This window comes from Neolamprologus brichardi, chromosome 3 (assembly GCF_056152115.1).
Source record: "Neolamprologus brichardi isolate AB-2024 chromosome 3, ASM5615211v1, whole genome shotgun sequence".
Taxonomy (NCBI): Eukaryota; Metazoa; Chordata; class Actinopteri; order Cichliformes; family Cichlidae; genus Neolamprologus; species Neolamprologus brichardi.
In genome coordinates, this window is record NC_142106.1 from 42785001 (window position 1) to 42804208 (window position 19208).

Here is a 19208-nt window from a genome sequence, read left to right on the forward strand (position 1 = left end):
ATACTTGTAGTATAGTAGTGCTTGTAGCATACTATGTAGTATGTAATTTATTTGAAGTATACCTGAGGTTTACTAAGAAGTAAAAAGAAATACCCAGCATGCATTGCAGTGAAACTGTGAAATTAAAACAACTATGAAACAAATGATTGATGTTTTAAAACAAGAATCTGTCAAAAATTCTTGTGCAATGTCTTTTACCTTTTGAACAGAGTAAGTGGGGGTACATTATTAATTTAAAAAAATGAAATTGTTCAAACCGTGAGTGAAAAGGGTCAATAGTTAATAAACTTCAACTCTCAAAACCTTTTCTCACCTGTTCACAATATAATTCTGGTACTTGAACTATGGGTGCAGTTCTCTACAAATGAAGCCTTTGATAGTTAGATCTGATATCTGGGGAATGAAGAGATTTGTTACATGTTTCAGTTGCATTTCAATTACTGTTTTTCAATCAGAAGTAACTCAAATATAAACTAAAAAGTAAATTAATAGTATACTTGTAAGGTTAGTATTGTGATAGAGTCGAGTATATTTTAATTATACTCTTGTAGACATTATGACATTATGCTAGTACATTTATAGTGAACAAAAAGTACATCTAAAAGTTAATTTCAAGAATACTGTTATGTACTAAAACGGGGGCCAATATAGTCCCAAGAAGCATTATTAGTATATGTACTAGGTAAGGTATACTTGGGAAATATAATTGAAGTATACTTATTTTTTGTATGGCCAGCAACAAAAACTAATGGCTACATTTAGAATAATGTTTTAAAATGACTTCATTTAGCAGGGTGTTCCTTTTTTCTCTTCTTATTCTTTCTTATACTGGACCTTCATTTGTTTTGTATAAGGTGGTACTTTTTAAGACACCTCTGCCTAACTACAGTGAACTAACCTAATAGTATGCTCTGGCCGTCATTTTACATAAGTTAAGGTGTCACATCCATGAAACCTACACCACTAACCAGCATCAGTCCTACAACTTCACTCTCAAAATTAATAAATTCTGGTACAAGCAGAAACTGTATTTTTAGCGGTGCATTATGTTGCAGGCCAGACTGCTATTAAATGCTCTCTCCTAAAGAAATAATTCCTTTGTAGCACCACTGCGTCTTGGTTCAGAAGAGATGTCCTGGATATACGTGATAATGTAACACAGGTGTTTATGTTTGTTCATGTTTAGCTCGTTGGGTTGTGTTTTTAAAGCCATTGTTACGTTTTTAAAGCTTTTTAATGCGACAGGTGCGATAGCCGACACCACACCTTCACCTGACGTACAACGTGACGTATGACGCACACGTCGGGTATTCACTTTCAAAACAACAATGGGGATAGAAAATATTGCTCGAGGTGGTTAATGCTCCTTTCGCTGGTTGCCAACCACCATTAAATAACAACAAGAAGAAAATATTGATCTGCTTTTCTTAGTTTTGCACGTTTAAGACGCAATTCAGACTCAAACAAAGCTGCAAAGCAGGAGAACAACATGGCCATCAACTATCCTGTGCCACAGATCCAGTTCGCTGCAGCACAGAGTGATGATGAGACCGTTAACATGTGCAACTTAGAAGTAGTCAGAGGTAACTGGATGTTCAATCGGGTTAAATGCAAGGTTGATTGGATTATATCTGAAGATCGTATGCTATTCGTGATAACTCTGCTAGACTCCAAATTACTCGTCCATGCGGGAGTATTTCAAAATTAAATGAAACCACTTAACACTTTTCCCCTAAAACGGACTGACATGGGACACATTAAAGTTGGATTGACACCAGCTAATCAGTCTGAAGGTAAGTGGTTTTTTTTCACTTATTCAAGAGAAGTCCGAAATGCGTTCTTATTACTGTTTGTTTTGACTTTTAAGCTACCCTACCAGGATATTTTCATTCAAATGCTAAGACAAAATGTCAATATCTATGAATGTGGAGACTCAAAAGACTAGTTAGATAATAGTTGCCGATGGATTTATGAGACTTGATAGAAAACTTGGACGTTTGCAACAGGTGAATCGGTGAACTACCGAGGTTGCGCCCAAATGCTTAAAGCTGTTAGCTGGTCAGTGTTTTCAGGTGTGCTTGTACTACCTGTACGGTGCGGAGTGCTGACTAAGTCATGTTAAACCCATTAAAGCGTCGAGCTCAAATATCTTTTCATTTTTGTGCACTGTTCTCTTGTCGGCACACATTTTCTGTTTATTGAAGCCTTTTGTGAATAATTTTGATCATGTAAAAACTGGGAATTGGTCCCTATTGACAATACTCTTATTTTTTGCATTGCATATGTCATTTAGGAGAGGTAATTGGTCACTGAACTTTTTGCAACTATGTGTATTTCTAAATTTTGTGGCTTCAGTGCCACAAAATTTAGAACGGAAATTTATATTGTTCAGTTTGCATGTTAAAAGCCACAAACATGTAGCTAACTATAGGCTTTCTTGTGGAACTGAGAACTCCCTGCCACTTTCAGAACCTTTTCTGCCCTTCATTCACATATGCCTAGAAATCACAGAACAAGAAGGGAGACCACTGAGGAGGAGTTTTATAAGTTCACTGGTGACCTCAGCTGTCAAGTTCCTGGATGTGGGTATGCTGCACAGAGAAAGTATTATGTCCATTTGAAGGTTGCTCTAAATACTTCAGTGTCCGAACATCATTTTCCAGCCATATTTCTCAAAAACATAAGTAGACAGTTCAGCAGTCAAGGCAACAAGAAATTGGGGGATTTGCCATAATACAAGGACAGGACACAGTTAATCTATTAGAAGACAGTTGACTTTGCGTCGTTTAAAAATGCAGGCTAAAATGCTCTTGCCAACCAGCACTATACAGAGCATCATAGAGGAATTTCAGGATCTTTGCAGCTGTGCAATGCACGAAGCAAAAGTAGACACTGAATCTAACACCATTAACCTTTCGTTGGTAACGGTAGGACTAAGGGTGGAAATTGTGACAAACTGTAAAATATACTGTATTTTACGATGTATTTTTCAACTACAGCTTGTAGTTCTTTTGCAGTCCTGGGATTGATTTTCATCTTCAGACAAGGTCCCCAAAACTGCCTTTCTGTTAGTACTCAATCCTAATTGCAGGGTTCATCTTTTAAAGAGGACATATTTGTTGAAATAGCTATATAAAGTTGCTTTTCCAATGATCTCTCTCTCTCTCTTTTTTTTTTTAGATGGCAGACCAAAGAATTTGAATGACACCATTACTCTGGAGCTTGTGAAAGATTTCCACTCCAACTGTCGCATGCAATCACAAGAGGAGACAGAGCTCATCCAGAGGACAGGAGAAGTATGGTTAGAATTGTTGTGGAGGCCATGCAAGTTAACTGCAGAAACCCTAAACGTGCATCCTACGAAGAGGTTGCTAAGATCATTGTAAACAGATACCCTCAAACAGCAGATTTTACTGAAAAGGGAGAAAGACTGGGTTGTGGACATTATTCACTACTAAGAAGCATCAAATCTAGAGTTGAACATGTTAATCAAGATAATACAACACATAGACTTCGTCAAACAAAGAGAACCAGGAATGAGGAAGACTGTAGTCCCAACAGTAATGCAACCTCACCTAAAAAAGTTAGATGCCTTGTTGATAGCTATGGTTGTATAAATTGGCAGCCAGTTGAACTTCCGTAGGGGGAAACACAAGCTTCTTTAGAGGAAAAGAAACACATCCTGTTAACAATTTTTAATTCAGAAGGACCTGGAGCTGTGGAGAGACCTGATGTGGATGACTTCATGTGCCTCACATATATTTCTCAGCGGCAGCTTATCAACAGTTGTCCCTCACTTTCAGTAGCTGAAATTCAGGAGCAGTGGCCATTCTTGTTTACTCGGAAAGGTCTTTCGAACCACTTTTACAAACTCACAGCCATCGATATCAGTGAGCGCTTAGGTCAGCCCCTCATAACCAAAGGCGGAAGGATTATTAACTATTTCTCCAGCCAGAAGCTCAAATGGAACCTTGGTATAAGGACACTCATCCAGCAGATAGAAAGTGAGGGAGTTTTGACCAACAACAAGGTTGGCACAGCAGCCATACTTCTCATGATGAAGTACTACAAGGAAGATGAAGACTCCCCCTTTGTCTTAGCAGATCTAAGCTTTTTTCATACAGCTCTATGTTTGATGCTATTGCTTGCTGTCCTGTTTTGTTTTGTTTTTTTGTTACATAAAATGTCTTGGTCCTTTTTCTGGCAGGAAACACCTACCAGGATGTCCCTTGAAGCAGAGAGCAACCTGCCAAGCACCCCAAGGCTGATTATGCTTGGTAAGAAGTCATTCATGAAATAGAGCTGATTAGACCATATTACAATTTCTGTTTGGCACAGGAGCTTTTCATGGACACAGGTATCCAGTCTCTGTTTTGTTAGCTCAAATTTCTGTAATTTCCTTTATAAACCAAGGTTGTTGGACATGTGTCTCAGTGAATCCAGCAAAGTAACAATATCAAATTTTACATTACATATTACTGATCAACGTAGTAGTCTAGCTACACCAACAGCAGAAATACTGAAGTCAATACTGTAAAGTTTAACAGCAGCACAAACTATAAACTCCAGAATAACCATACAGTTGATTTATCTCTGGTAATTTAATTGGGCTGACTCTTTGTTAGGTGTGTTTAATGTGCAGAATAATTCTCAATTATGTACAATTATAATATGTTAAGACGGACTTATGTACATAAGGCCATTAATAATTAACTGTACGTAGCTATTTGCTCTATGACTATCTAGACAGTGTGAAGAAGTGAAGTATTGAAATTATTTTATGTTGCATAATGACAATGACAATGTTGCCCCTATACATTTAAGGACAAAGTTCAATGACCGCCACCTGCTGGATGGTGAGTGCAGAGGGGCGTGTAATTGTCGAGCTGGACAAAGAGAACACCTTTGCTGATGCAATGTCAGTCTTCTTTGGTTCATTCTATGTATTGAACCTGGAATACCAGGAGTCAGTGTGTGCAACATTGGAACTAATTCAGAGGTATGTTTGAACAGTTAGCTAATAGTGATAGACGATGAATAAATTATAACTAAATAACTCAAATTTCAAATCACAACTCAATGTTACTGTATGTTACTATTTATTATGGCATGTTTTAAGGTTTTTTGTAAGGATAAACCCTGAAGAGGGAACAAAATGTACCTCCAAGGTTGGGACAAGCAGAAAAACTGGGACCACTGTGAAGCGATTAACCCTCATGTCACAACTTTCCTCCAGCGGCTTATTGAATTTGAGTGGAGAACTTCAAATTAGGTAACTGTTTTTGCCATTTTTAGTGAATTTCTTGTATAATTTAAGTGATCAATGTGTTGTTACCTGTGTCTCCACAGATGATCCATGGCCCATGCTTGCTGGACATTTACACAAGATGAACAACAATGAAGACAAGCTCTCTTGCCATCTTGCAAGACGCTGTCTCTGTCCAATAGGTTTTTTTGAGTGCAACAGTTTTGATTTTTTTTTCCTTCTTTTACCCGTTTGTTAAAAATTATTTCAGCTACTTACACTTTAATTGTCACATGTATTGGCTCACCCTACAAATCAATGAACTCAGTCCACAAAGCAAGATCAGGGTTCAGTGCAGGTCAGTCAAGTTCCTTCACACCACACACGCTCATCCATGTCCTTGTGGACCCTGTTTTGTGCATTGATTTGGTGGTGTGAGCCAGTATTTTGGACAAAGTGTATATAAAGGCAGACGTGTGGGACTTGATATTATATTCATTACAATTCAGTTTATTTGTATGGTGCCAACAAAATGAATGCCAAGGCACTTCACATTGTAGGTTTAAGACCCTACAAAATATAACTAAGAAAACCCAACACTTGAGCATATGTTATCTGCCATGATATCGATATGACATAATATCGTTATTGTTTGTACAACCATCTGAGAAAATAATGGATTACATAGTTTAGTAAAAACAAATGCTTCCTCAATGAAAATATGTTTTTAATTCTTTTCAGTTTTTGATTTTGGAAATGTGTATTTCAGCAGGGAAAAATCAGAACTGAAATAAAGTGGTGTAAAGCACATGAATTATATTTTGTGTGTGTGTGTGTCTATCTATCCATCCAATTTTTTTGGAACTCTCCAGTCTCTTACAGTATGTTACTGTTAACTGAAATTACGGTCAATTACGACCTGTTAAACAGTAAATGACCGTCTGTTGGGACACGGTGTCCTCTAGCAGAGATGAATATTTTTGGTACTGATGATGCATGATAACGGTAAGCTACTAGTAAATATATTGCAGTTTATTACCTTGCAGTTACAGTGACATACCGTGAATAAACGGTAGTATACCAATTTCTAAATCACAGTATGATGTTACTTTGTTGACGTAATTTACGACATAACGGTATCTCACTGGCGACAGTGACGCCAGTGAGATACCGTAAAAAAGGCTACGGTGCGTTACCATAATTTGTCCAAGAGTATTATACCACACCAGCAAAAAACGGTATCATCCTGCAGAACGGTAAGCTACCGTAACACGGCGTTACGGTATGACGCTGGCAACAGTGACGCCAGTATGTTACCCTAAAGTGGCGATGAAAAGTCTAACAGTGTGGTTATTTCAAATTGGCCATAAGTGTGAATGTTTCTCTGTGTTAAGGTATACTGCAAACCTGTGTTGTACGTAGGTGTACCCTGCCTTTTCATCCTATGATAGCTATGATAGGTTCCAGCCCCCCTGCAACCCTGAAGTAGATACATAGATGAAAACTACCTGCAATACTGTCTTTGACCTACTTTGTTCTTGCACCTCATAAATCTCAATTTATCCCAACAGTTACATACTGTAATGTAATCTCTTCATGCTCCACGATAAACTCCAGTAACCAAGACTACAACATTACCATTCAAACACTTGCTTGCAGCATCATTCCTGCAGAATATATTACAGTTTTGTTGCACTAAAACCAAAGCAACATATTTGTGTTAGACCAGTAGAGCAACAAATCTAATGCTTTTAGCAAAGAGCGCACTTCAATCTTAAATGCTAATATCGCTTGCCGTTATTTTGCTTGTAGCATTAACAGTGCTGGGATACAGTTTCCATACAGTGTTAGTACCTTGCAGTCGTTGAAGCCCTCACCAAAGAGCAGGATCTCAGCAATTAGAGTAGAGTCAGGCACCACCATTGATATAGGTCTGAACATGGACTTCAGGTTGTCAGGAAGCTCAGTACGACCAGCATAACCTGAGGAAAAGAAAATAAAGCGAGAAAATAGATTAGATTTGGATAAAACAGATCTTCATGTACAGGTTCCCTCTTCTGTCAACTCTTGCTCTATAGGTTAATGTTCTTCTCTTGGCTCTTGACGGAGGTGGTCAAACTTTCTCCCTCTCCCTTATCTTTCCTGCTTGGCTTCTCATGTCTTTTGTGTAGTCTGGCTTATTCTCTAACCCTAAGAGAGTCTCCCAGACTTGTTCTCTAAAAACCTAAAGAAGAATTATGGATTTGATCAACTGGTCCCTTAATGAAACTGACAACTCCTGCGCCTGGGAGAGCCTGATTGTCCTGAGGAGAGGTTTGCTGCTGGATACTCGATGGTCGGTTGCGTCGCGTGTCTGGGGACACTCTTGATGGAGGACATTGAACGACCTACCAATTCAGAACCACGATAACAGAGTTCTGGCTGATTGGAGCTGGCTCGGACCTAGCTTATCGAAGAACAAGAAGCAGCTACAGCTGTTCAAAATTCCACAAGGCTGGCCGACATGATAGACGATGGGCAGGGCTGTGAGTACTCAGACTGTGTTTTTTGAACACAGTATGGTTAAGATCTTGGAGAAGCTCATGGCTCTGCAATATGGATAACATCTTGGAGTGGAACAATGGGAATTGAGAGACCTGGTGACCAGTGACGGACATTAGACCAACTGTAAAATTGGATGCAGTTTGTTCGCACTAACCAAAACAGCTACCATCTTCATCTCATGCGGCCCCCCTGACATCAGCTGGATGCTCAAGGTAAAAGCTGACGGGAATAATAAAATTCTCCCTTAGATAACAAGACTGTGCTGTGACTTTCTCCCTCCTCATTCAAGGCCACCCGCGTCGACCGAAGACTGTTGACTTTTGCCTAACCGGGTGAAGGGACACTTTCTCTCGGCTGAACACGGAACACACACACACTCACACGCACACATATGCATGTACACTGACACAGACCTACCCCCCCTCCAAACACCTTCGAAGCTTATGTCTTCTATGTAGTGAGATATGATGATTCATGTGCTGAGGTGGTTTTTTTCTGTTCTCAAACTGATCCCCCTGTTGGAGCTCAGTCTGTGGGGAGTTCTTTTTTCTCCTCGTCTTTCCTCGTGTTGTGCATTTTCCATTGTTATACCTCTCTGACCTGCCTTCCCCATGTGATGTTGTAATGTATGTATAGGTCGGTAGCCTTAACCCAGCAAAAATGGGACTAATAAAGGTTATCTTATCTTATCTTATAAACATATGGTGACAATTGCACAATTTTGTTGACCTACCGGGATTCATGGTGATAAAGATGCCACATGACGAGACCAGACGGATGTGTTGTCCCTCAAAATAGAACTTGGACTGCAGAGCTGTGAGAGCAGACAGGATGGAAAGGATCTGCTGGGCCACCACTGACAACACTTCAATGTTGATACGATTGAACTCATCAAAACATCCCCATGCTCCTGTCTATTTGAGGTGGACATAATGAAATACACACAAATTTGAAATCAGATTATGTAGATTATGTTTTTTCCTTAGCTGACATGCAAAACCTTTGGCCTGCCTAAGGGTCAATGCCACAAAAAGAAAACGCTATTCAGAATTTACTGAAGCCAAAAAGGTTTCAGCTAGATACTTTTCATACAGTCATGTACTAGATACAGCATCACAGCTGGTAATTACTCAAGGCATGAAAAGCATTAATGTACCAATTTTTACAGTTATTGTGGTCACCTGATATAATCATCTCTACTACTTCCTACCTGAGCCAGGCCAGAGTACATGCGTCCCATGGACTTGTAGTCCAGTCCTTCAGAGCAGTTGACTACGATGACATACATGCCTAGAGCTTTTCCTAAGTCCTTTACTGTCTCTGTCTTTCCAGTACCAGCTGGGCCTTTAGGAGAGCCTCCACGGTGGAGATGAAGTGCTGTGGTCAGTGTCATGTAACACCTGAAGTAAAACACTGACATTTACTTTACAGACAAATAAAAATGTTGTAATACAAGTATTAAACACATACTGGAACTATTGTGCAACATGGTAGTAATATTTTTGTAACACACACAAGATGCAAACAAAAAAAGCTTTCAAAAAAAGTCACTCAGAAGTCAAAATTTCAAGAAATTTGGTCAGTGAGTCAAATTTGAGCTACATAAAGTTGAAATTGTGAGATAATAATTCAAAATCTCAGGTTACGTCTGCCAGGCCATTTTTTTTTCCAGTGGCAAAAACAAGCTTCTATACAAAATGGAATCATGGTGTTTCTTACTTATTCACTAACCCATCCAAATCATTGAATTCATGTGTTCCAATCACTTTAATGGCCACAGGTGTATAAAATCAAGTAACTAGGCATACAGACGGTTTCTACAAAGATTGGTGAAAGAGTGGAGTGCAGCCAATTCAGTCACTTAGTTGCAGTGAAAGAAACTCTTAATGCTTCAGCACCAACATTTTGGACAAGTTCATGCTCGAAATTTGTGGGAACAGTTTGGGGACGACCCCTTCCTGTTCAGCCATGACTGCACACCAGTGCATAAAGCAAAGTCCATAAAGACATAGCTGAGTGAGTGTGGTGTGGAAGAACCTGACTGGCCTGCACAGAGTCCTGACCTCAACCTGACAGAAAAGCTGTGAGCCAGGCCTACTCATCCAACATCAGTGTTTGACCTCACAAATGCGCTTCTAGAACTGGGGTGGGCAATTCCAGGCCCCAAGGGCCGGTGTCCCTGCAGGTTTTAGATGTGTCCTTGAACCAACACAGCTGATTTAAATGGCTAAATTAGCTCCTCAACGTGTCCTGAAGTTCTCCAGAGGCCTGGTAACAAACTAATCATGTGATTCAGGTGTGTTGACCCAAGGTGAGATCTAAAACCTGCAGGACACCGGCCCTCGGGGCCTGGAATTGCCCATCCCTGTTCTAGAAGAATCGTCAGAAATGATCAGTCTTAGTAGTCAAACCACAGCCATCTTTAAACGTGAATTTTATTTTTGTCTTGATAACCTGTAAAATCTTGTGACTGTCTTGTATAATCTGTACTTAAGGACTTGTAAGGACATATGACCGAAATGCACCACATAGCTGTGCTGTGGTTTTGTCTACATTCACATGCAAAAATAGCACTCAGAGACCATCTTGACAAACAGAATGTCTTCCATTTTATTTTTCACACACAGTCTAGTGACTATCCAAGAACTCGTTTATGTGCATCTCTCTGTCAGCCAATGAAAAGAACAGATGGAAAGACGTGTACCTGTAGTGGGAGAACACAACCTCGGCATATCATAGATCTGATCATTGAATGTAGAAAACAGAAAACTTTTACACAGCCACTGTACCTGATGCTCAGCAAGGGTCAGGGAACAGTGCTGTGAGCACTAGTTATCATTTCCAAAGCATCCAAGTTGAATTGCTATATATCTTCCATATTTTTACAAATATTAGCCAAATAAAAAAACAGAACACGTAATGCTAAACAAAAAACAAATATTTGAAGAAGTGAAAATTTGACTCCAGCCCACTTTTTGACAAACACTTTAGTGCCAGTGTGTGTTACAGTAGGTTTTTTTCTAGGACCAAAAAGATGCCCAAGGTGAAAATCATTACACTCTGGATGTCTGTGTGTGCATTAACTGAGTAATACGATGTCACCTGTCAGTAAGCGGAGTAATGACGAGCCGTCCCGAGTTGCCCAGGTACTCATATCCATAGTTGAACTCTGTGTTGGTCTGTCGGATTATACAATTCATTGCATTCCCCTGGAGTCAAAACAAAACAAAACAAAACTGAAACAAAAAGAGTTTAAATTAAATTCTATCCATTCGCTTCCGCTTATCCTTTTCAGGGTCGCGGGGGGCGCTGGAGCCTATCCCAGCTGTCATAGGGCGAGAGGCAGGGTACACCCTGGACAGGTCGCCAGTCTGTCGCAGGGCTAACACACAGAGACAGACAACCATTCGCACTCACTTTCACTTGCACATTCACACCTAGTGACAATTTGGATTATCCAATTAACCTATCCCCACAAGTTGCATGTCTTTGGACAGTGGGAGGAAGCCGGAGTACCCGGAGGGAACCCACGCAAACACGGGGAGAACATGCAAACTCCACACAGAAAGACCCCGACCTGATGGTGGAATTGAACTCAGGACCTTTGTGCTGTGCGGCAACAGTGCTAACCACCGTGCCACCGTGCTTAAATTCTAATTAAGTCTAAATTACTAAGCTTACATGAAACTAATGAAAGTGATTAGCTAGTACTTTCATTTGTCTATTCAATATGAGAAGCTGTATATACCAACATATCACAGCAGGTTAGCTCAGACTAAGTACTGTTTTTTTTTACTTTTAACAAACAAGATGCTAATTTAATCCCATCTTTACTAAATGTTACTTATACCACCTGCATAAATGTTCCTTTAACCACCACAATCCACTGATAAAATCAATTTATCAATTCACCTGTTCTATCAGTGTCTTGCGGTCAGCTTACCTGGTCTTTTTCCCAGTAAAGTCGCAGCTGAGAGACCCACTCAAAGGCACTGACATCGTAGCAACCTGCCTTGGCCAGCTTATCAATAACATCCCGAGCATGAACCTCTACTGTCACCAGAGCTACGATCTTCAAACGCAGGACTTTGGGCAAGTTACCACGAATGATCTCTGAATAGCACTGAAGCATGGAGACCTGAGAAAGACAGTTGTGCCAAAAATTTGACAAATTTATTTGATGCGTGGTCATTTTTTATTGTCAACATGACAGCTATGCACTATAACCGCACACAATACCGGCCTTGACTTGAATACCCACATGTTTTTATAAGTATAAAATAGTGTGACACCAACAAAAAAGAATATGATATTTACACACTTTCAGAAAAGTTTAGTGAAGTGGCAAAAAGTCAGTCAAACCTGTTTCTTCTTCATGGACTTCAGGGGTGCTTTGTCATCTCTCTCTTTGCAGTTAATGAGAGCTCTTGTGACATCAGAAGTCCACTGGATCTGACTAGCTGTGATTATCATCTAAAACAGGGAGAAATAATCCTTGTTTTAATCTTACTTTAATATTAAAATTATACAGGTTGCAAATGTAATGACTTATTAACTTTATAAACTAAAAGGCCAATGCTATAAATTTGATACAAATAATATATAAGAAGAGTAAAGTAGCTTATTACTTAAACCAAATACACAAGATGAGTAAATCTCTTTTAAACTGGAAAGAAATAAGTTTTATTTAAGCCACTGGGATTTCTACAATATTAACAGGATGTGCAGGACCAGTAACTGCATCAGTGCCAGTGAATGAGAAAATCAGATAAGAGAAAAAGAAAAAGCAGGACAGGAAAGCCAAAAACAGACATACCTGTCCTGGCCAAGCTCGGACCCATTTGTCTCTTGGTCCTGATATCCTCTTCAAATCTACAAGGCAGTCCTTCAGGGACTCCTTTAGTGAAAGGCGCATGCTATGCTCCAGCTCGCACAGCCACTCCTGCATGCACACAAGCAAATAAACTGGTGCTTACATTCAGCATCATGATCTTCTCCACTGCATTTATCACCACAACACCCCTGTCATATTATAATTCGGATCATTGTTAGTGCTGTACCTCCACAGGTTTGTTCAGTTCCACTTTTTCATATAAAGAAACAAACTCCCCATCAGCAGAGAACATCCCAGCAGCTAGTGTTTTAAGCTTTGTCTAGAAAACACACATTTTGAAGGAAATCCAGTTATTTAGGACAAAGCGGAGTGTTTCCAGTACACATAATGTGGTTTTATATTATTTAAAGCACAATCAACACAAAGAGAAAGCTTAGAAAATCTCACCAGTTTCCTTAAGAACACTAAGTAAAATCTGCACAAGGGCTTTTAATTATCTCTCTTTAATTATCTCTGGTCAATCCAAAAAATGTAAATACGTATGAAATTGCATCAAAAAGGAGATATGAAGAAATACAAGCCATGAAAATTTGTAACGATTACTGCTCCTTACATATTTACATGGCTGCGCTCAATTAACTCCGTTGTAAACAGTAAATGTGTAGCACTGATCACAGAGTATGATTGTCCCTGCCTTTTCAGTAGACAGGCTCTTAATGTTGTCAAAACACTTCTTCAGGTGAGGCTGCATGGCTTGTGGATTCTGTGATTGTCCCAAGATCTCCAGAACGTCATCATTGGACAGGAAATAGAACCTCGGGAAGATCTGCCTTTTGGTCTCCAGGTATGTGTCCAAGGCTTTAAGGATTTCCTCCAGCTCAAAACCCATCTGTGACAGCTTCTCTGGCAAACCTGCAAGGCACAGAGGTTGATCATAGACTTAAAACACATTTTTATTTTACAAATTAGATGACTTGGAATTCTTTTTCCTCAATCCAAATCCTTGTTTAGCTATCCTCTTCTATACTGATATTTTAGATGTTACATATTATGTTAAATATTTTTTAATATCATCAGAAAAGTTTCAAACTTACATTTGGGCTCTGAACTCATGAAATATTCTTATAGAGCTGTTAAGGGATTTTTAGGGCCTGAAGACACTGCGTGCTACAGTTTTAATAAGAGCACATTCTTTAAAGTAACATGTCATACCAGGCTTGTGTGTTCCCTGCAAGGCATTTTTATCCTTGTGGAGACAACCCATAATGGTTTTCCAACTCGAACTTATGTCTTCAAATTCTTTGCACTCATGAGGCAACTGCTCCCGGATGTCCTTTCCTTGGAAAATGTTCTGGGGGAATAAAAGAGCATTTAAATATATAGTTACAGACACTAAGGAACAGACAAAGCTCAATTCTATCCTGAAAAAGAAAAGAAAATGAAATGCTCAAAGGGAGCAGCAAGAAAACTGAAATGAGAAAACAAAACAAGACAGCGATGGATAAAGACTGAAAAGGAATGACAACATGCAACTAAATTGTTATCAATACAAGAAACAAAATAATTCATAAAAATAATACATGTATAAATCAAATAACTAGTATTCAAATACAATAAAATAACCAAATATATTTTTAGAAGTACTCTGCCTGGGTTGCTTGTACCTCCAAATAAATCCAGTGCCGTTGCACATTAAGGATCATCTCAGTGACTTCCAGCACGTGGGAGAGCTGACGCTCCCAGCGGTCCACCTCCTGTTCAAAGGCTTTGACAAACCGAGATGCCTTCATTGTGGACAAAATAACTTGGTTGTCCTCCAGTGCCTGGAAAACCTCTTCTGTGCTCCTGGGAGACAAGAGGAGGGTAAACATGACCACTGACGACTGCTTAAAATTGACTCCGTTAGTTTACACGCAGCAACAATGTTTCAGTGAAACTGTTGCACAGCTGTGGTGCCCTGTTCTGCATTAACCGTGCACAGAGTCTGCTGAATTACAGTGTCACTGTGTATCTTCCCCTCTGCCTGCTTTCATCATGTTCAGTGTGGATCAGCGGCACTGTAAAATCAGCGGCAATGGCTCAGGCCTGCTGATTAAACTGGATCTGAGGTCTGACTCAGTTTGTATGCAGCGGATGGCTTAAACATTCCCACTGACACATCTGCTCATTCTAACTTCATAAACAATCACGTTACTCTCAGATCCATTGGATATACGCTCTATAGTATATAGAGACGTAACACAGGCGTGTAGAGTATGAAAACCTAACCTCATGACAGTGCTGAGCTGTACTGAACTGTCGGTGATGCAAATACATAAAGGTGTGATGAATACTGAGGTTTGATGGAAAACTTCTTTTTCTTTTCTTCTCTAAACCGCGCCTTCAAGGCTCACTTTCTCACCTCAGTCGATAGTGGCCTTCGTCTTTGTAAGGTGCTATGTCCAGGGTCATTTCGCGCCACGTCTTGGTGATACCCTTCAGACCCTTCAATGTCACATAAAAAGTACTGTTAAGAGAAAAACCACACTGACCTAGCAAAATAATGAGGAAATATTTCCACTCTTTTCATATTGACCCAACTTGATTGATGAGACAGTCATATGACCTGATTAATAACAGAACACAATTCATCTTAGCTTTGAGATTTAGTGTATGAATTCACTGGGGATGGAGAACTTTTAAATTTGCATAATGACAAAATTTATTTTCCAATCGCTCTTTTGTGACCTCTTACAAGAGATTCTTTTTCCTATCACTGGGTCTGAGGTGGCGGGAATAAGAATTAGCACCTCCGAGTGCGAGCTGGTTTCAGCTGGGATACAGTGGAGTGCCCAGGCCAGGTCAGGGACAAGGTGCTGCCCTGAGTGGAGGAGTATCTCAAGGTAATATGAATAAGTGATCGGAGAGTGGAGAGGGGAAAGTGATAGATTGGTGCTGTTTTTGCTGTAATGCGGATGCTGTAGCAGTCTGTTGTAGTGAAGAGTGTGAAAGAGTGTGTTCGATCTATGTTCCTACCCTCACCCATAGCCACGAGCTCTGGGTAGGGATTAAAGAATGAGGTTGGAAATACAAGCAGCAGAAATGAGCTTCCTCCAGAGGGTGGCTGAGATCTCCCTTGTCAATAAAGTGAGTAGTTCTTCTATTTGGGAAGGACTCAGATTATAGCTGCGACTCTGTTACTGCTACTATAACCGACTGAGGTGGTTTGGGCATTGCATTCGCTAGAGCGATTAAATCTCTAGGCTGACTTCGGAAGGCCTGGAGATATAATCTCCCACCCGAATGAGCCAAAGGAGGAGGCTGACGAGAGGGAGTTCTTGGCTTAGAGTGCTGGCTCCATAACCTAGAAAATGGATGGCAGATACTTTTTGGACTTAAGTTTTTCTTCATTTTACTCTGAATTTTCTGGTGTTGTATGTCTATTAAGGGAAAAGATTTTATCAGTAATACAAAAAGTACATTTCCTTCTTAAAACCCCTGGAAGGAAACACTTTCTGAAACCTAATGGAGAATTAAAATTTCAGATTCTGACAGGATAATACTGACTAAACCACATCAAACAATTGCTCCCTTCAGGCTCGCTTTCACTCACAGCGCTACAAAAGTTCCCACTGAGCACCTGTCTATATTTATAAAAAAAAACACCTGTTCTATGGAGAGTTCCTTGGTGGCGGCTCCAGAGATCTCGCAGATTTTGCCAGTATACATGTTGAAGCCGAGAGATATGATCTTTTCCAGGGTGAATTCAACACTGGTTGGGTCAAAAGAATACTGCAGCTCCTCAGAGATCTGCTTCCAGTGCCTGAAAGACGCATTTTAAGTGAAGTTATTCTTGTCCCACTTTTCTCAGATGAAGAAATATGCAAGGCTAATTGCAAGAACACACAGGTCTTTATTTCAAAAGCACTCGTGAATTTTTAGTGTGTAAACAGTGTGGTAATAGTGATGCAGTAATGTAACTTATGTCTGTTGTATCTAAAAAACAAAGCTAGGAAAATCTTCTGTTTGTAAGAAGAGAAAGAAACAAAGTGTAAAAGAGAGGGAGTGTCAGCTAACACTTTGTGGCAGTTCTTGATTTGAGACACTAGCAACAACAGCTACAAGCAATAAACTGCTCACATCTTTTAATGAGGCTCATTTGTAGTTGTAAATCAACCCCATTAGGCACACAGATGCTTCATGCATTTTAACACATCCAACATACACTGAAATGACAACAGAGAGCTTGTTTTCAGTCAGTACCTGTCTCTTATGGCTGGGTTCCTCAGATCAGCAATGAGCGGGATGACCTGCCTAAACTGGTCAATCTTGTTCTTGGAGAAATCTACAATATCCCACTGTTTATCCTGCAATCAGACAGAGATCACATCCTCACAGCTGTGTGATGAAAATGTCAAGTATTGTTAAGTACTGCATTTTGTGATTTTGGCAACAGATTTTGCAAATTTAGCAGTCACTAGACTGTCTTCAGTGAAGAACTGACCTTCAGATCTCTCTGGAGTTTATGAAGTTTTTTAAACATGTCCTGTGCGGCAGTCTCCATGCTCTCTGTCTGCAGTGTACCAAACTGGCCAGCCTTCCAGATATTCCAGTTGGCGTTCCATTCCTCTGTGATATCCCAGACCTGCTGCAGTTGGTCCAAGTCCTACAAACCACATAGCACAATTTATTGTCATCAAATGTTACTGTGTTGCACCAATGCTATGTTAAGATTCTGAGCCTAGTGCTGATCCACACCTTCTCCAGAGTCCGTATGCTTTTGGAGGGGGCTTGTTCTATTTTGAAGAATCTCAGCCCATCGAGCATGGTGCTTTCTTCCTGTTTCAGAGTCTCCAGTTGGCTACGATGCTCTGCTATTTGTTTTAAGGCCAGGTCAGTGCTCAGTGCACTGTTAAATGGACCTGGATATGCAAATGTAAAAACGTAGTGAGGTATGCACTCATAAACACAGACACTTATGTGTTTAAACATTATCATCATCTGTTTAGCACTGGGAAAAAATGAAGAAACAAACATTGTCCGAACACACTAAGACTGACCTAAGCCTTGAAAAAATAAGAGCAAAGATTAAGTCATACTGTTTCTACCAAGTTGTCCTCAGTAGTATGTCTAATGTAATATTTCTGTTTATATTATCTAACTGTGGAAACATTTCTTTTATTGCTTTATAGATTTTTTAGAGTGCTTACAAAGGATTTAATATTGGTCTATTAGTCTTTTCACCAACCACTGAACATACAAAGACTTGATTAGAAGTAATGAAACAAAAGTAAAACCTTCTAAATAGGAAAAAAAGATAATATTGGACATAAAAGCAGCAGGAAAAGGCAGAAGAGGTGGAAAAGGTGAGGGGCATTATAAAGATGAAGTATTATGAGTAACAAAGCAGAGATACAGGGTCAAGAAAAGATTAGAAACTGGGTATTGTTCCAAAAGAGGCTTCATTTAGATCGTTAATGAGAAAAAAAGAAACAAAGCAAGTGAAAGGTGCGCAATCAAAAAAACATGAGAAACTTAAAAATAAAGTATTTGAATGTGTAAAAGAGCAAATGAGGGAGAGAGATAGAGAGAGACTGTGACCTTTGGCACTGAACTCCTCCACAGTGGCCTCAACCTTCTTCTTCAACTCCTCGTACGAGAGGAGGAGGCTGTTCTTAAACTTTTCCTTTTGTTTCTGTAGCATGACGTCACTGTCGATCAACACCTGCTGGAACCACACCCATTCCTCATTCAGCCCATCACGCATTTCCTGCACCTGCAGAGAAACCGAACACAATCAGCAGAACTGAATCATGATTAGAGGGATTGCATTTCTTCATGACAAGTTCCAACAGTGTGTATATGTGTGCAGACACTCAGAAACCTTCAAGGTATACATAATAAATTTGGCCTTGATTAGAAAAGATATGTTTTGATTGGTAAACTATATTTTGATACTATCTCAGGCCAATGAATGATAAACTTCACCCTCTGTGTAACTGCACAGTTACTGTCAATATCAAAATAATATGAAAGACGTGTCGCTCATAAGCAACACCAGCAGTACTCTTGCACTAACTGAGAGAGATAACTGGATAGACAGCAATACAAAGACGATGTGAAAATCCAATGTGGTTGTATATAATACATACACAAAAACATGTGCTTTTTCAGTTTGTTTAGGGATGAACAAGGCACCTACATCCTGTTCCACTGGGACTTCATATTTGCCGAGGATAGCAAACTGTTCATGGATGACAGGAATCTGAGCTTCGGTCTTGGCCAAATTGCTCTGGAGAGTCTCCAAGAGCTTTTGGCTCTCACTGAGCTCCGTCAGTGTCTGGGGAGATTTTTTCAGCCTAAGCACACATAGTACATACAAACAAATACAACACAAAGTCAGATTTGCTTTTTAATATATTCATTCATTAACATTCATTTCGGCAATGTTAACTGGATCGTTCCTTCATCTGTACCCTAAAACATGCCCTAATATGCACGATATAGTCACACTTGCAGGATTTGTAAAAAGTCAACAGTCAATTAAGTGCCCACTAAGACTGCAAGTGTTCAGAGGACAGAAGAGACAGATGAAGTGTCATGTCA

The 19208-nt window shown here is 39.7% G+C and overlaps 2 protein-coding genes and 1 pseudogene across 4 annotated transcripts in view; 2 read left to right on the forward strand and 1 right to left on the reverse strand.

Annotated features, from left to right (window-relative positions):
* Positions 1-19208, reverse strand: part of dnah2 (dynein, axonemal, heavy chain 2) — a 73817-nt gene that overhangs the window by 40600 nt on the left and 14009 nt on the right. For both annotated transcript variants that reach the window (XM_087837692.1, XM_087837693.1), the window contains exons 22-39: positions 18805-18961; positions 18204-18378; positions 17361-17524; positions 17107-17268; positions 16866-16969; positions 16269-16425; positions 15025-15107; positions 14288-14468; positions 13836-13974; positions 13318-13535; positions 12850-12942; positions 12606-12731; positions 12152-12262; positions 11733-11927; positions 10892-10998; positions 9000-9189; positions 8523-8703; positions 7100-7227 (exon numbers count right to left, since the gene is read on the reverse strand). In XM_087837692.1, the coding sequence (XP_087693818.1) occupies positions 7100-7227; positions 8523-8703; positions 9000-9189; positions 10892-10998; positions 11733-11927; positions 12152-12262; positions 12606-12731; positions 12850-12942; positions 13318-13535; positions 13836-13974; positions 14288-14468; positions 15025-15107; positions 16269-16425; positions 16866-16969; positions 17107-17268; positions 17361-17524; positions 18204-18378; positions 18805-18961 (2671 nt within the window). The remainder of the gene's footprint in view (positions 1-7099; positions 7228-8522; positions 8704-8999; positions 9190-10891; positions 10999-11732; positions 11928-12151; positions 12263-12605; positions 12732-12849; positions 12943-13317; positions 13536-13835; positions 13975-14287; positions 14469-15024; positions 15108-16268; positions 16426-16865; positions 16970-17106; positions 17269-17360; positions 17525-18203; positions 18379-18804; positions 18962-19208) is intronic.
* On the forward strand, positions 2608-5900 carry LOC118455608 (uncharacterized). 2 transcript variants are annotated; one of them, XM_087837695.1, is made up of 6 exons: positions 2608-3067; positions 3181-3296; positions 4208-4277; positions 4825-4999; positions 5120-5272; positions 5350-5900. In XM_087837695.1, the coding sequence occupies exons 2-6, from the start codon at positions 3252-3254 to the stop codon at positions 5351-5353; spliced, it is 447 nt and encodes a 148-aa protein (XP_087693821.1). In that variant the 5' UTR covers positions 2608-3067; positions 3181-3251; the 3' UTR covers positions 5354-5900. The 2 variants fall into 2 exon arrangements, with proteins under 2 accessions (XP_087693821.1, XP_087693820.1); XM_087837694.1 differs by having other exon boundaries at positions 2608-3296.
* Positions 3323-4136, forward strand: LOC148104333 (uncharacterized; annotated as a pseudogene).

Excerpts from the sequence above, each read along its gene's own strand:
- LOC118455608 (XM_087837694.1), top strand. The coding sequence starts at position 3,150 with ATGATCTCTCTCTCTCTCTTTTTTTTTTTAGATGGCAGACCAAAGAAT. Across the intron at positions 4,278-4,824 it reads CCCAAGGCTGATTATGCTTG|GACAAAGTTCAATGACCGCC; the intron begins GTAAGAAGTCAT and ends TATACATTTAAG. Across the intron at positions 5,000-5,119 it reads ACATTGGAACTAATTCAGAG|GTTTTTTGTAAGGATAAACC; the intron begins GTATGTTTGAAC and ends GCATGTTTTAAG.